The sequence below is a fragment of the Pezoporus wallicus genome, unplaced genomic scaffold (genome assembly GCF_028554395.1).
Source record: "Pezoporus wallicus isolate ANWC-B61680 ecotype Strahan unplaced genomic scaffold, APGP_CSIRO_Pwel_v1 contig_1181, whole genome shotgun sequence".
NCBI classification, from domain to species: Eukaryota; Metazoa; Chordata; class Aves; order Psittaciformes; family Psittacidae; genus Pezoporus; species Pezoporus wallicus.
The window spans coordinates 2,893,729-2,911,560 of record NW_026641428.1 but is presented as its reverse complement, the minus strand read 5'-3'; the positions used below and the strand labels follow the sequence as shown (position 1 = coordinate 2,911,560).

General features: G+C 40.1%; 1 protein-coding gene across 7 annotated transcripts in view; it reads right to left on the bottom strand.

Annotated features, from left to right (window-relative positions):
- Positions 1–17,832, bottom strand: part of CSRNP3 (cysteine and serine rich nuclear protein 3) — a 100,719-nt gene that overhangs the window by 21,666 nt on the left and 61,221 nt on the right. For 6 of the 7 annotated variants that reach the window (XM_057423751.1, XM_057423756.1, XM_057423750.1 and 3 more), the window contains one exon: positions 5,228–5,398. In XM_057423751.1, the coding sequence (XP_057279734.1) occupies positions 5,228–5,398 (171 nt within the window). Of the gene's footprint in view, positions 1–5,227; positions 5,399–8,912; positions 9,005–17,832 lie in introns of those variants that run through there. The other variant, XM_057423754.1, reaches the window with a different exon arrangement.

The window sequence follows — 17,832 nt, the reverse complement described above, 5'->3', positions numbered from 1 at the left end:
GTTTGCTGAAGCACTGAAAGGTATATAGCTGCAAGTGATTAAAAAGTTATCTGTCAGGTGAATTGGAGAGGAAAAGCAAGGCTCAGAGGGCCATGTTAGGTCCATTTTTAAGAAAGCTAAGTTAAAGAATTTACATACAGATCTATCTGCTGACTACAGGTCACATACAACCACCACACTTCCAGTCAGTAGAAGAGTTTACACTGAACTTCAGGTTTACTTATATGAAAACAGACTGGAAGGCAGACAAAATGCAGGATCTGACAGCATCTCACGAAAGAGAAAAGTGAATGGAAAAAGTGTCAGCAAATGGCTTAGAAAGATAACTTCTATCAAAGAGGTACTGTGGCATGTTACAGAGGTAAGGAATCGGGCCAGCCTTTCTTCCGCACAGGCTTTTTTTCTGGCGTGTTTACTGAAAAAGTCTCACAGAACTCTTTTGTTTCCATATGCCCTTAAAAGTACAGGTTCAAATATTGCACCTAGGAAAGCACTCTTATCTGGGGACATGAATGTGTTTAAAGAACAAACAAAACAGCTTTCAATGCACACTGTTAACAGTTTCATTACTGTACAACACATCTGCATGTGGTTTTCAAGTGAATGTCACTCAGTAGCTGTGTAAGACACCTGCATTCATGAGATATGAACACTGAAAATTTCATAGACTCATAGAACAGTTAAGGCTGGAAAGGACCTTAAGATCATCTAGTTCCAACCCCCCTGCCATGGGCAGGGACACCTCACACTAAACCATGTCACCCAAGGCTCTGTCCAACCTGGCCTTGAACACCTCCAGGGATGGAGCATTCACAGCTTCCTTAGGCAACCCATTCCAGTGCCTCACCAACCATAAAGTACTTCCTCCTAATATCCAATCTAAACTTCCTCTCTTTAAGTTTGAACCCATTACCCCTTGTCCTGTCACTACAGTCCCTAATGGAGAGGCCCTCCCCACCATCCCTGCAGCCCCCTTCAGATACTGGAAGGCTGCTCTGAGGTCTCCACGCAGCCTTCTCTTCTCCAGGCTCAACAGCCCCAACTTCCTCAGCCTGTCTTCACAGGGGAGGGGCTCCAGTCCCCTCATCATCCTTGTGGCCCTCCTCTGGACTTGTTCCAACAGTTCCATGTCCTTTTTATGTTGAGGATGCCAGAACTGCACACAATACTCCAGGTGCGGTCTCACAAGAGCAGAGTAGAGGGGCAGGATCACCTCCTTTGACCTGCTGGTCACGCTCCTTTTCATGCAGCCCAGGATACGGTTGGCTTTCTGGGCTGCGAGCGCACACTGAAGCTGGCTCATGTTCATTTTCTCATCGACCAACACCCCCAAGTCCTTCTCTTCAGGGCTGCTCTGAATCTCTTCTCTGCCCAGCCCGTAGCTGTGCCTGGGATTGCTCCAACCCAGGTGTAGGACCTTGCACTTGGCATGGTTAAACTTCATAAGGTTGGCATCAGCCCACCTCACAAGTGTGTCAAGGTCCCTCTGGATGGCATTCCTTCCCTCCAGCATATCAACCGAACCACACAGCTTGGTGTCATCGGCAAACTTGCTGAGGGCGCACTCAATCCCACTGTCCATGTCAGCGACAAAGATGTTGAACAAGACCGGTCCCAACACCGATCCCTGAGGGACACCACTCGTTACTGGTCTCCAGCTGGACATTGAGCCATTGACCACAACTCTTTGTGTGCGGCCATCCAGCCAGTTCTTTATCCACCGAGTGGTCCACCCATCAAATTGATGTCTCTCCAATTTAGAGACAAGGATGTGGTGTGGGACAGTGTCGAACACTTTGCACAAGTCCAGGTAGATGACATCAACTGCTCTACCCCTGTCCATCAGTTCTGTAGCCCCATCATAGAAGGCCACCAAATTGGTCAGGCAGGATTTCCCCTTAGTGAAGCCATGGTGGCTGTCACCAAGCACCTTGTTGTTTTTCATGTGCCTTAGCGTGCCTTCCAGGAGAATCTGCTCCAAGATTTTGCCAGGCACAGAGGTGAGACTGACTGGTCTCTAATTCCCCGGGTCATCCATTTTCCTGTTCCTGAAAATGGGGGTTACATTTCCCCTTTTCCAGTTGTTGGGAACTTCACCTGACTGCCATGATCTTTCAAATATGATGGAGAGTGGCTTAGCAACTTCATTCACCAGCTGTTTCAGGACCCGTGGATGGATTTCATCAGGTCCCATGGACTTGGACACGTTCAGCTTCTTAGGATGGTCTCAAACCAGATCCTCTCCTAAAATTTCCACATATTGTGCTTTGACAAGACAGAGCCAAGTACTTCAGCAGGATCAATTCGTTTTATAGCACTTCCCAGAACTCAAAATATGCTTTTTTCAAATAATACTTGTATTAAAATCTAGAATTCAAAAAGAAAAAAATCTAACTGTACACAAAGAAAAGCTCCCTGAGGAGCATCCAACATCGCACACACAACTGATGTCAACTGACACAAACCAAAATGAAAACAAATCCTGTGCCTATAAAAATGTCACCGATTGTCCAATTACAACATTCTTTCCCAAATCAAAGCACAGCACATGAAAACTCAAGAAAATCTGAGAATAAAAATAATATCCAACCTCAACAGAAACCTGTTTTTTCTAGAGGTAGTCAGTTATCAAGTGAAAAATATCTTTCAGCATTCCCAAGTGTCTTTACTGCTTTTACTTTAAATATAAACATGATTAATTTTTATAGCAAACATATATTAACTTTAATTACCATATATCATATATCATCACTAGGATTCATTGTTTTAGTGCAGCTCTTATACACAGCAGACGTGCCTAAGGTTAGCTAAGGGATTTTTCTAAGACTGCTCAGCTGGTAGATGTTAATTGTGTAAACATATAAGTAACTGATATGGTTTAGTATTAAAGAAGAAGATGCAAAATCTTACTTGCAGCATTTCAGCAGTAAATTAACAAAGCCTGACTTCCCCATCAGATGCAACATGGAATGTCCTTGGTAAAGTTACAAAATACTGATGCATACAGAAAGAGTCTGGATGCAAGATGCAAGTAATTAGAATGGGATAAAACAACTTTTCTATCCTATACTTCATCTGAGCATCAACATCCTCTATAAAATGAAAATCTATCACCTTCATCATAGAATTATAGAATGGTTTGGGTTGGAAAGGACCTTAAGATCATCCAGTTCCAACCCCCCTGCCATGGGCAGGGACACCTCCACGCTAGACCATGTGTCCCAAGGCTCTGTCCAGCCTGGCCTTGGACACTGCCAGGGATGGAGCATTTACCACTTCTTTGGGAGCCTGTTCCAGTGCCTCACCACCCTCACAGTAAAGAACTTCTTTCCTCCTTACATCTAACCTGAACTTCGTCTGTTTAAGTTTGAACCCATTACCTTCTGTCCTGTCACTACAGTCAAGCTCCTGCAAGCATGCTGCATTACAGGAAGAGCAAAACAGAATGTTAAGACACTGAAAGATGCCACATACAGTGGTACCAAAATTAGTCTCCTTTTCCTTGAGGACCTTGAGATTTGCGTATTCAAATATAGGACTGATGCCAGCCCTTCAATTCTTTTCTTGCCAAACCAGCCTTATATAATACTGGGATTATTCTGTATTGACTCCTTGGAATTCAGTGCGCTGCATCTATATTAAACAATACTTCTTATAAAGTAGCATCAATGCACATACAAACAATTTACTCTATTTCTGTATCACCAACTGATATATATGTATCTTAAAAAAGTTAATATGTACAATTTCTATGCGTGTCTGCACAGATGTTTATTACTCTGCCCACAACTACCTCAGTTTATAGATCATTAATTGTAACACTGAAATGCTGTAGTTTCCATTACAGATTTTATTCAGAAACTAAGTTATTTATTGTGTCAGCTACAACTAAAGCTTATTGTTACACAGATGTATTACAACTTCCAAGTTTCTCCCCTGAACTGCAAGCCTTCTTTTTGATATCTGTGTATTCACAACAAAACTGCTGTCTTCTATGTGGGTGGCAATGACTGATGTAAAAGGACTGCTTTCACCCTATGATGAATAATCATCTAAGTCCTTAAACAGATGTAAAAGTTAAAATATTAGCATGCAGATAATATTCTTACCAAGCTATTTCCTAATACTATCAATGAGATTTTCTGGGTCACTCACCCCTTTGCAGCACTTCAATAAAATAGGTCCTCTACTAGCACTGTGTCTTAAATATAATACACCACATCAAGACCGTTACGTCTGAAAAGTTGTGCCTGTGCAACACTTTGCACAGGAGTGTTCCATACTAGAGCAAAGAGGATTCAGACCCTCACATCCAGAGCCTATCTCAAACGGCACAGCAGCAATCAGTAGACAAATCAGTTAAAAGAATATTCATAACATATGCTACAGACATGATATCTAACACATAGTTAGAAGAATCACACTATATACGGGCATTGATGAGGAACTTCACCTATTCCCTGGCCCATAGTCTTAAGAAAACAGCTTTATAACCACTGGCTTCAGCAGGGAGTTCTATATGCAACAGAGTTGAAAAAGGTAAACCCCTGTTTTTTAAATCATGCAGTTCACTATTAAAACAGTATAAACACCTAAAAAAAGGCTGCAAACTACAAATATAAACTGTAAATTCATTCTTTCTAGATAAGTATGCTGCTCACGTAGCTTTGCCAGCTTAAAACCAAATTCTGATCTGTAGACAATACCGTTGCCTAGTACAGAGATACCCTCTCCTGCATGAAGAATATAAACTATCACAATAATGCTTTCCATACACAATATTCCTCAATTCCAAATGAAACAAAGCTTATTGTTTTCTTTGGAGAAGAACTCTCACCAATACAATCCTGCAGATAGCTGATGGCTGCAGTATACTTATATAAGCAAAATAAACAAACTTACCTAAAACACCTTCCCTACAGTACACATTTGAAGTACCTTAACCCCAACTCCCAGTGTTAACTACAAACAGCTACATAAATGAAATAACAAATAGGTAGGGGCTTCCAAGTGACTTCAAAATTTTACAATGACATACAGTTTTATATAGTGAACAAGCAGGCAAATGGGTGAAGTTTGCTAAGACATTCTGAGCAAGTCACAAACTGAACAGAGAGACCATTTTATCACCTGTTCGATTTAAAATCATCATGTTTATCTAACAATAAAATTGATTGTATTTTGAGGAACTGGGAGAATTCTTTAGATACACAATGTTAGTACTTACGGGTAAAATGACTAGAAGTGGATGGATTGACGCTATCACCACTGTCAGCGCTTTCACTGCTAGAAATGTCATCATCTGATTCCCGCACAGAGGAACAGGGTGAGGAGCCATCAACTTCTTCAAACTTCCTCTTTAAAATTCCACTCATTGCTGCAATGCTGTCACATGCACCTGTAACAGGAACAGAGGCAATGAGGCACCGAAATTTCCAACTGCGGAACATGCAGTCATAACCTCCAAAGTCATTTTTACTTAAAAGTATCAGTAAGTTGCCACTTGTAGTCTTGAATAACCATTTAGTATGAAATTAGATATAATTTATTAGGAGACAGTGAAGCCATAGGAAATAATAAAACAGCCATCATGAGTCATACTCTAACCTGACGTGTGGAAATGTTGTTTTTTGCTAGAATAATGTGTAACAGATTGCTTTCAGGGAGTCTTTTCCCCATTTTGATGTCAACAGTACGCCTGATTTCTAGGTTATGTTGCAAAATTTCAAACAAGATAAAAATGGAAGCTTCTCTTCAAATATCCTCACTTGGTCCCTGTCTTCGATGCCAGAGGAGGAAGGAATGTTCAAAAACAGGGATGAAATTAAATAAGAAGAAATTATCCTGTACACTACAGTTGCTATTCCAATATATTTCATCCAATCAGTGTTCGTATCACCCCTATAAGAAATCAATTTGATAATTCGAATTTGCAGACAGATAAAAGACACTGAAATCACAGTGACCATATACCAATGTAGTCCTCAATAAATGCCCGTAATTCAGAAATTCCCCACTCCAGTTAGACATACCAATTGCCTCCCAAATTCTCTCCTTCCCACTTCAAGAAATGAGATGCCTAATATATTCCTGAGGCTGTGCAGAAGAGTATAAAGCATTCAAGCAGAAATTTAGCAGCAGAGTTAGAAATAAAACATGGACTGCATGTAACTAAGGAGAAAGTGTACCCTTAACTACCAGGAGAGATCAAGAACAGCTGGAGCCTGCTCTGAGAACATGCAGTTGCCACCACAGCATCCACAACACTGCAGAGGCAACCAGTGCTGACCTTTACCCAGGCAAAAAGTCTGTCTAGGATTGAGGACGCGCTATACTTGCTGAGGAGGACACACAGCCTCGTGCTATGGACTTACCACAGTGGTCTGCCAAATCCCACTGAAAGCAATGGAAAAAAAAGAATAAAGAAATTTGCATTCCTCACTGAAACAGAACTTCTTTAATCCTTGCAGCCATTTTTAGGACTCATTAACTCCAAGCCAGGTGCATTCTGCTCCATCCAGGAAGCTGGACTAGATAACTTCCAAAGCCCCTTTCCAACAAACATTTCCCTGGTTATACATTTAAAAAAATCAGTAAAGCTGTCAGGAAGCAAACACATGCTGGCTAAATGACTATGAGTAAAGAAGACAAGGTTAAGACAGAGACTCCAGTACTGCCCATACTGTTTAACAATTAACACATTTCAGAGTTTTGGCTCAGGCCACCTTGCACTCTGCTGGATAACGTAGGATGAAGCAGGTGCCAGAACTGTTCCCAGCAGGCAGGCTGGATGAGGACACCCAGCTCTTGGCAGAGGGTTGACAGCTTAGCCATGGTGGACAAGAACTGTACCCTGCCACCTGGCAGCAGAAGCTAGAGAACACTGTCCTTAGCCTGGATCTTTTTTATCTTTTTAATTAATACAGAGGTAGTCCCAGTGATGTAGGTGCCATATTCTGACCCTGTGACCACAGCATTTCAGCAGATCCTCTGGTATCTTTGGTACCGAGTAGTTTCAATGTCTCCTATGCAACCTGCAGCTCCCTTCAAGCCCCAACACCTGTTTCCTTCTTGGAAAAAGAAAAAAAAGCAACAGCGTGAAGAGGTTTGCAACCAGCTTTTGGCCTGATATGAAGCTCAAACAGGGTAAGGGTCAGTATATGAAGCTGAGAGTTAAAAAAGAAAAAAGAAATTAAAAATCAATGGGTTACCATATTACAGAATCATAATTGAAAATCGTAATTCAGCCAACACTGCAGTCTGTAGGAAATCCTGGGACTGAGGTGGCAAGAATATCAGTTTCACCCCAGAGCAACAAAACTTAGTTCCAATTACTTCTTTTGCTTTGCTGACAAAGCATTTTACATTGTCTGCCAGCACCTAACCACAGCAGCAGGGAGTTATAAGCAGGTTTAAACTTGCCTTTGGAGGTCAACACTAGAAATTATGGATACATTCTACAACATTTTTATATTATTTAATTACAAGTACTAGAAGTTTTATAATAAGGGAGCTCATTCACCTCTTAGGAAGCAAAAGCTCTGAGAAGCACATACACGACTGGACCAAGTTTAATATCCTGCCTCCAGCAACAGTCACTATTTAATGTGTCAGTGGAACGCAACGGGATGAGAAATCCAGCCACAACCACTGCAGATACATGGATCTGCTTCCCCATCCTTGCAGTCAATTTCCCTTAAGCATAAGGCTGAAATGTTGCTATACAACAGTGCACAGCCTCTTATAAATTCATGTGACTTGCTCTCCTGAGACAACAAGTTTCATATCAGTTTACTGGGGAAGAAATCCACAAAAAAACCACATTTCCCAAAACTATAGCCACAGACCCTTCAAAATCACAGCCGTTTCAGTCTTTATGATATTCTGGACAATAAACAGGAGCAAAACCGTGCCAAGTGTCTAGCAGCATGCTGTACTAGACAGAACTCCATTCTTACGGGTACTCCCCATAAAGTGGAAATAGCTGAAGAGAAGTTACTGAGGTCTTCTTGCTGTTTTATAGCGGTATTTTCATTTCTATCACCAACAGCGATTACATTACGAGGGAGGTGCAGTGCATCTGCTGATCCTGTGAGGAATTAGCAAATCCTTTTATACTTGGAGGGGTGTGCACGGACGGAATGGCAATGGAGCTACAAATGGGATTGCAGCATCAAGTTACTCATCCTAAAGCTGAAGAGTCTGTCTGACTGCTCAGTTGTCACAAAGCACCCAGCACGCTACTGCCTACGCTCTCAACCTCACAGCTGGGCAACCCGTACCAGCCTGCTTCTGGGGAACTCCCAAAGCAACACAGCCTCTTGCTGACACTGCTACTGACTTCAAATGTAGTAACTAAGGCGCTCATCAGCCAAAATAAGTAGGAAAAAGTGAGCAAAAACCTGTGCAGGTCTGAAAACACTTGTGTAGTACCCAGTTACTGATTAAACAGATTCTTCCCAATTCCGAGTTAATGATTCTCAGAACAGTACATGGATTCCCATCAGAAAGACTCCAACTCTTGAGAAAAACATACAGGGAGCACTGGTCCCTGATGCAGCTGTCTTGAGTCTGTGAACTGGTGCCACATTTCCTATGGCCAAAAAACAAAAGCAGGGGGAGTGATGTGCAATCCCAACAGGTACAAATTGCACACTGAAATTACACCTGCTCAGTCTACCCCCTGCAAGTGCACAGGGACATACAAATGGTTGCTTACTGCCTGTTGACTGAGAAATAGCTGCTTTCAGTTGAGAAACCAAGAATTTTTACATGATGCCAGTGTCCTTGTCTTTGACCAGTCCTCAGACCAAACCTCCTTTTCCCAGAAGGCTCTGCCCAAACTGCCTTCTTTAACAGCACAGGATCTCACTTTCAAGTTCCCCTAGCATAAATGCTGCTTCTGCACATACTCAGAAGTTACAGGGATTTGAGATGCCTGCATAACTTCATGTCCAGACTTCCCCAGGAAACAGAACCTTGGTGTTCTTCCAAGCAAGGTGTCTAAGAACAAAACAGAACCATAGTACAAGTGCAGAGCATGTTGAGAAGAAGGGGTGGAAAGGTTGGGCCAGGCCCAAACCCACGAGTGATAATTTATGTACCTGGAAGGCTGATAAATACAGTACAGGAATTTGAAAACTACCTGTGCACATTCTCTTTGGCATTATTTTCTATACAGTGAAATGGTGTCCACCTAAGTAAAGGAATTAGAATGCTCTCTGCTAAGCTGCAACTTAAGAGACAGCAATTACTGAACAACAGATGTAGCTCTCCAGCATCATGGTGAATCTTTCAGCTGTTGAGCTACTGTGTAAATTAATATGAAACCCATTCAGCAGCAGATCTTGACAAGAAATGTGCTTTAAGAAGAAGAGTGACCTATGCTCTGTTCTTGAAGGGGAAAATTTATGAGCCTGCTTTCAGCAGCAGGTACTGGACTGTGACCCTGGAAATAGGGAGCTTCAGTAGCCAACAGCTGAGCTGTGGTTCCATGCTGAAGGGTAACCACCCAGACATCGATAATTACAATATTTAACTCTCACACATCTAACCTCTAATTGCTTTGCTTCGTATTTCACTAAGAGAACATAAGTTTGGGACTAATCCTGAAACTTTACTCAGGAGCAAAAGATCTGTGGTCCTTAATGACCACAGCCTATACTTACCACAAGAAACAATGTATTTCTCCTCAAAGCAAATCAGTCCTTGGAAGGACAGTGTATTTTTCAGCCACCTCAACTCTCCTAGGAAGGATCCCTCCTCCCTACAGTACACTACTGGACGTCTGCATCAGTAAATAAGCTCTGTAATTTTGCTTTGCCTTCAAACACAATGGGATTCTGATCAATTCTAAGCCACTAGAAGGAAATGTTTGAAAAACAAAGCAGATGTATTAAATAATAGCATCTCCAGGGGAGTGATAGTTTGGCCTGTTCATTTTCCAAACTCTTTTTCTGAACATTAATCCCTCTCCCGTTCAATAAAAGGCCATTGGATTCTTTTATCTTACAGCCACCTTAAAATCAACTCTTCTAACACCCTTAACTACATCTGTAAAACATTAAGTTTGTATATCACAGCTGATGTAACCTCAAGATTACAATTTAAATATTTAGTCCAAACTTTTCGATGAAGAAATAGACTTTCTACTACTCAATGTTTGCTTTAATTGAGAAAGCATCAGCACTTGGAGTTAAGAGTGGCACAGTGTTTAGTTTTAGCCTATACACCTTCTTTCAAAAATACTTCCTGCCATTATGACTTAAATGCGGGGGAAATGAAGTGAAAGCGTCAACAACGAGACTGCCAAGGGGATGGTCAAAAGAAATGGCTACAACAATTTACATGGCTAAATAAATATAGGCTAAAAGTCAAGTCAAGGGTAAAGATACAAATTCATACTGCCTCTGGCAGGAATCAATTATGTTGCCTATTCCTCTCTAAATACATTCTTCTGGAAAGGGGAACATGAAGAGCTTGCTCTTATCCTCTCGCTTTTTGCCCATTTCTTCTCATCTTCTTTGCCAGCTGAACTTGTCAAAAGTACTTACAAAGTGAAAAGTGATAAACTGTTTTACCTGTGTTAAAAAATAGTAATAAAAAAAAAACCCTGTAACTACAGCAGTTGAAAAGAGCCCTCACTCACAGGACCTTTAAGGAAAACACTTGAAATTTTTAGTGTGGACATCTCTCAGTGTCAAAGATGTGCCTAAACATATAAAAATTCGCCTAAATGAGTCGATTTTTGAGACTGACAATACAGACTGAATAGGAGCACAATGGAAGAGGTAAAACTGGAGGGAGAGAAAGAGATGAGAAGGAACTGATGTAAAAGGTTATTAAAAAAAAACCTTTGCCTACAGAAGATGGCCTCTGAGCCAAAAGTTTCAAGTTTCATTCACTGTTTCATAGAAATATACATTAAATAGGGAAACCATGTGCTGTCATGATCACTGGAGGCCAGTTGTAAAGAATGTAAACAAAGCAGATACAAAAAAGGGTGCCCTCGAAGCTGAGCAGCAGGTATTCATCTATACAATGTATATGAACATATAGCTAAGGACTTGCATTATTAGCTCAGCTACTTTGAACAAGACAGCACGATCAGCAGAGGCAGATCAGTTGTACTGATACACACAGCTTCTCGGCAGAAATACCATGTGAAACAGAATGTTGCCCTAATGCAGCTAGACCATTTACAGTACCCTTGTGCAATATATTCTTAGCTTCAACAGGCATCTCTGAAGTGTAAACATACATCGCTTTGGATATAAACATAAATGCACTGTAGGGTCATATGATGGCAAAAATTATGCTATTTGCCAATTTGCTATTCATTTCTTAGCTCTGCAAATTTTGCTGCTCTTCTAACACAGGTTTTCTTCTGTCATATACTGGCAGAATTTAATTATGTATACAGGTTTAATGTGGATGTTTAATATGCCTTAACAAATATTGTTAACAAGAATTCATTGTATAGGTAGCATGAAAAATGGTCTTAGCCTATTATGCACCAAATCCTGAGATATTAAAGAACTGCCTGTGCACAGCCAGCAGCCATTTGCAGTCTAGTATTGCTGCAGCGTTGTACAATAGGCATGCTCAGCACGTTCCCTAATGGAGACTGTTTCAACTTCCCTCTCCTTAATTCAGCGTTCAAATTCCAGCTTGGCAGATTATTTTGTCCAACCCAATGCCTTTGTCTTGTCACATCCACCCAAGAAAAGGCACAGCTGCAGGAATACTTTCTCTTATGCTTATGCAAGCACTGACACAGATATGGGAGCTCCAGGAGCCTCCACGTTTTCAGTGAGAGAGAGCACGGAAGCTGGTGTGGAGCCACTGATATTACAATAGTCAGATCATGGTCTTCCAACTTCAATAACAAGTAATATAAAACTTATGGTATGAGGTTTGTTCTTTGCATCTGACAACTTATGAACAACAAATCAAAAGGTTTGGGTTTTGTGTGCTTTCTATTTTTTCCTTTTGATTTTTTTTTTTTTAAGACAAAACCATAAAAAGTTCCCATAGCATCTTACTTTATTTTTACAATAAATGTTAAAATTAGGAAGAACATCATAAACACAATTCTCTACTACCCTCACAGGGCTGTGTGCATTTTTAAGACACCAAATAAATATTTGGCACAGCTATTAGCAGCAACTTAAGTGACAAGACTGGCATCTCTGATAGCACAAAACACTTCTTGAAAGAGGTTACTCTGTATCTTTTTTCTAATGAGAAGCTGAAATAAAATGGTAAAACGAGCAGCTCAAAAATACCATACAACCTATTGCTTTCTTTAGCAGAAATACTTAAGGAAGAGTGTATGAAACAGGCCCCTATAAACACAAACAATTTTGGTCAGCAGGAGCTAACATTCAATTGCCACCCATGAAATGGATATAGCTCCATGGCATGAAAGTAAAATCATGACTTCATTCCAGGCTTGGCCTCAAGTGCAGCCAAAATTAGTAAAAAGATGTTTAAGGGCATGTTTCTCCCTGGAGAATGGAGTCAATAAAACTATGTGTACTGGAAAATATAAATTATTAATATCTACTGGAAGGCTGTGATGCTTTGAATCTACTATCTTCAAAAATAGCTTTATGGCTATAATAATTCAAGCTCTCTATCTAAATCAAGGACAACACACAACCAACATTTACTGTTACAATCTGGAGGTTTAACACACACCCAAGACATTCCAAAGCAGGCATTCAGGCCCACAAAATACGACACTTAAAAATAAGATGTAAAAATTAAGGTTTGTTTCTATTATTTGCTTTTTGACTTTTCACCACATATGGTGTATCTATTCAGCCAGGAAAACTAGTATGTTTTTAGCAATGATATTATTTCAACAATAGACATTGTTTATTGTTAAAATGTTTATTGTTGGGGAAATTCACCCCAAAATAACATGCACAACAAATAGGGAATTCATGCAACTGCTAAGCTTCCTCCTGCCACTGACACATATATAAAGTGTTGATAATTCACAGCACAAGATAAAAATAAGCTACTCAGCTATCAGCCAGAACACACAAGCAAAATTTAATTTCAAGTTTATGAGGAAAAAAAAAAATATATATATTCTGAGAAACCAGTGGAACTTGATCCTTTATGGATTTGCTGCCTGAGGCACAGTAGGGGTGTTGGTTCACTGATGCTCTTCCCCAGGGTCATGGTGTTTAAGTATTGCTCTGTGTGGTTACTTTGATACTCAGGGATTTAGTCATAGTGCAAATACTTTTTCACTGATGTGAACTAACAGTCTCTCTCCCTTATCCATCTCACCACCTGTCTGCACAATACTTTGAGATCTACTACTTCCCTTTCAAACTCAGCTAAAATGAGGTAATAGGTTAAAAAAAAAGAAGCTTGTAAGGAAAACATGACAGACACATCAAACAATATGATAGGGATAGAGAAAGCATAACTGTGTAAGTCTAATGTCCTTAAGAAATCAGTCAAAAAGATCAGCTACACTAAGATTTTAGATTCGCAAATTTAATGACCAGAGCATCACAGAATGAGATGGTTGACTTTTGTGAAGAGAGGCAAAACAAACACAATCAACAAACAAAAACGTTTCTCTGTAAGCCAGTAGTCTTCCCAGTAATTTCACTGACCACCTCAGGGTCGGATTTCTAAAATGCATATTCATTCAATCACAGCTATTCTTTCCATTACACAAGGGTCCTTACACACCTCTGTGTGTGTGCCTTTATATCCTCAACATAAAGGCACATGAAGAAAGGGTATATGATGTTATCACAATAAGAATGTGCAAAGCCACAGGCCACATTAAGGCTGACCTAAAATTAGATCCCGATTGTGTTAGAATTGAACACTGACTCTCTTCGCTTTTTTGTAGTACTACAGAAAAACTGGAAGTCATGGCTGTAGCAACTTGACATCATAATAAACATGCCTAAAAATCCCTTTCAGTTCACTTTATAATTCAAAGCCGAAAACTCTTCCAGAAGGCTGACAGAAGAGCTGCAGGTCTGATAAGAAGTATGTACCCATACAATTCCCAAGGCACTCTTGTCACTGAGACACTGATGAATAGGAACTAAGCAGCTAGCCCATTCCCATAGCACTGCCTGACTTGTAAGCACCTTGTGGCCATTCAAAGACACCTCAGCCAGAGGACTCTGCTGGGACAAAATTAATTACCTGCCTTAGGCTCTCCTGAAAAGCACTGCTATGAAGGTATGTGGCTTACACTTTCAACCTGAGAGTGGAGGGGTTTTATATTCTGAGATATTTTTTGATATTTTTCTTTATCAAATCCCTGATTATTCTGTCTTTTCCAGGGGAGCTGAGATGAGAAGGTTAATTTCTTGCAATTATCACTTTTCCATTTTACTGTTAAAAAGATGTTTGTTTAGAAATAAGAGTGAGCGAGGAGGGCATAATGGTAAACAACAGAGTGACTTAACTGAAAGCTACCAAGTTAAACCTTGAGCTACTCTGAAAGTTAATGGTTCAATAAAGACTCTGGTACTACAACAGAGCAAAACAATGGCAGCTCTGCAAGCACTCCGACTCCCCCCAGTCAGGGGGTTTCCCTCCACCCCCATAATAAAGTACTTGCAGGCAAAAATGTTTGCTTGAGAATAGCCTGCTCAGCCGCCACAGTTCATGTTGTGCACACTAAAAATAATGAATAAATATATTTTGTGGCTTTCAACATTGTTTTGTTTACCCTTTCACCCCCAGACAAACAGCATTTACTAGAGACTGCTGTCACCTAGGAAGTATAACTGAAAACAACAGCAATCCAGCTCACTTTTTCTAACATATTCATACTACATTAAAAGGAGACTTTGCTCAATAATAATAAATTCAGAACCTTATTCAAAAAACCCAACCTCCTCCTGAAGCCACCACAACGTCAGCCTACGTCATCCTCCCCGATATGCCAGCCAGCTGATCCTCAGGTGGGAGATGCAAACAGGCACCGGAGGAGCCCTCTCACAGGCAGCCCATGGAGATGGGTTTGAAAAGCAGCCCTCTTCCACCAGCCGAGACCCCCTGCAGGGAAATGCAAGTCCTGGTTCTGGTCTACCTGCCTTTCCTCCCACAGCTCTCATGGTCGTCCAACAGCAGTTCCTGCTGCTTTATGCAGACAGCGCTTTTACTGCAGGGGCTACAGATCCCCAGGCCAGCTTTGGACCAGCTAGATGAGGTACTTGCACCAGAATAGCAGCAGCAGCACAGAGCTCAACACTGACCAATTTGTCCTGATTTGCAGCAGATGAAAAACATGATTATAGCCAAGCACAGAAATGATTTACCACTATGAAATAAATAAATGTAACATGACCCCAAATTCCTCTCACTACCCTCAAAAGGGCAGCATGCTAATGAAAGCTACAATTACTGCGGAGGCTTATTTACTCTGTAGCCTTCCACTACATAACAGTACCACTTGATTGCATTTCCTCATCAAAATCCAAGGACTACATGGGATGGTGAAGCTACAGTCGGTAAATGATGTTCTAGTTCCTGCCCGCATCCTTCATAAAGACTGATGAGGGTCAAGCTCCATACCATGCATCCCATATTTCCTATTTCACACTAGACAATAAATATGCAAATCCCTATTGCTTATGAAAGAGCAGGATGCTAACCAGCTCCAAACTGAATCAGGACATCAAGTTAAATATTTCATGAAATGACTCATGAAGTAGTAACAAAAAGCCATCTATCTTTTCATCAGAAAGCCTAACTACAAGTGGTCCAATGCATTCTGATGTTAAGTTTTAAGAAATATCCTTGCTTAAATTCTTGCATTTAAACATACACACAAAAAAAAACCACAAAAAAAAACCAAAACAGACAAAAAAAAACACCCAGAAAACAAAAAAAAAAAAAAAAAAATTCATCAGCTCCTCTCCTCTTTCTTTTATCCCTTATTTCACTTTTAGACAACTTACATATTAATTGGATTTTCCATCAAATATTTATTGTGATACACATTTACGCTCCTTTTCCCATGTTCTCTATTTCATGTGGTAAAAACAAGACAGAAATTGACAGAGAACTGAAGCAGAGGTCCTAGAAACGCAAACTTTTTTAGAGGGTGGGGGACAAGACTAGAGGAACTGGAGCTGTTGGCAAGACATATGCATAAACTGGAAAGAGGAAAAAGCCTACAATTTTTCAGATTTTATGTTAGCAATTATTCGTAACTCCCATTTATCACACGTTACACTAAATACTGTATCCGTATTTCTAGAGATGGGGAAATAAAAGCCATGCTATTTATCCTAGAGTTGTTTTAACCTAGTAAATATTTGCGGCTTGTGTGTATTTGTAAACGAGTCATATCTTTTATCTACATTCAATTCCTTCTTCAGGGTCAAAAAGCCCTACAAAAGTGCAACAAAGCAGAAGTGATCAAAACTCACTGATAGAACTTCAAATGGCATCAACATTTTAAAGATATGAGGGTGTCTGTTGATGTTTTGCTAAGGGAATGACACATTTATAATCCAGTTTTTCCTCAGCATCATAACTGGTTCAGATCAAGGGCAAAGACAGACACTGACAGGCTACATGTAAATTTATCTTTCAGACAGCTTTTAAATCTTGCAATAGATTATACCTGCCCTTCTACAGCCTGACCTTCCATCTGGTTGTTCAGGGGGAAAAAAACCCTAAACTTCAAGGCGCAGTTACTAGGAGTACATTTTAAGAGCAAGTAAGAGTTTTAGATGGCAGAATCATCTCTTCCTATTTCAGGGAAAATACTTAAGCTTTGGAATTAATTTCTAAATATTTGCTGTTATGTACCCTAAATGATGACTATTGCGTCTTCAATTAATATTAAACTTCAACTTTATAATATATTCAACTATTGCATCAATCCAAACCAGTGTGTTTTACAACAAAAACAAATTCCTTTTTCCAATAAACAAACGAGACCCAAATTCAAAAAATGCACAGTAAGCATTGTGCATGCTCTAATCAAAACATTATGCGCCAGACTCTGGCTTCTCAGATGTAAAGTAATTTAAGATCAGTAGAATTAACGCTGAATTTCTGTAATACAGAAAAGAATTGTGTCTCTATCTCCAAACCATCTGATGCATGCAGAAAGATTTGGTTCTATTTATGATGCTTCTAGAAGCTCAGCATCCAGAATCAAATTGCAGCATGAATTGTTTATATAAACCACTGCTTCAATAGAGTTTAGATAGGAGCAATAAGTTTATTTCAGAATTACCATAATTTGGCAGCAACACAGAACACCTGCTTGCTCAGGAATCCTCTGAATCTTTTTATTTAAAGTTCTTTAAATAACTTAATACTGGGAGCACTTTAGAACATAAAGTGCCCGATTCACAGGGAAAACCTTTGGCTTTTTTGTTTCCTGCATGCATGTATGGAAAAGGCAGGTGCATTTCAAAGTGTGATTCCATTATAACAGTGGGAATGCAGTTCCACAGGGAAGTTCCTATTGTTATTTTAGAACTCACTGTTTATCTTACCTACATATGTATTTACTGTAAGTACCTAAATGCCTCTTAAATGTAAAACCGGCTGTACTCATTTCAGACAAATACGGCAATTATACAAACCGCATGACTATGTGCTGCTTTGTTTTCTCCATCTAAATCAGTAAGGAGTGAGAAGTTCAGTGTATTTCACCCAATCCGACGGTAAATAGTGCAGGTGTTACTACAGTCGTTACCGTGTTCTCCGTTGCCAGCTGCATACAATGAAACAAATACTTTATCACAGCCCTTCAGATCTAGCCTGAACGTGCCTGTTTTCAGAGATGTTGCCTTTTTTATATAGAATTATATT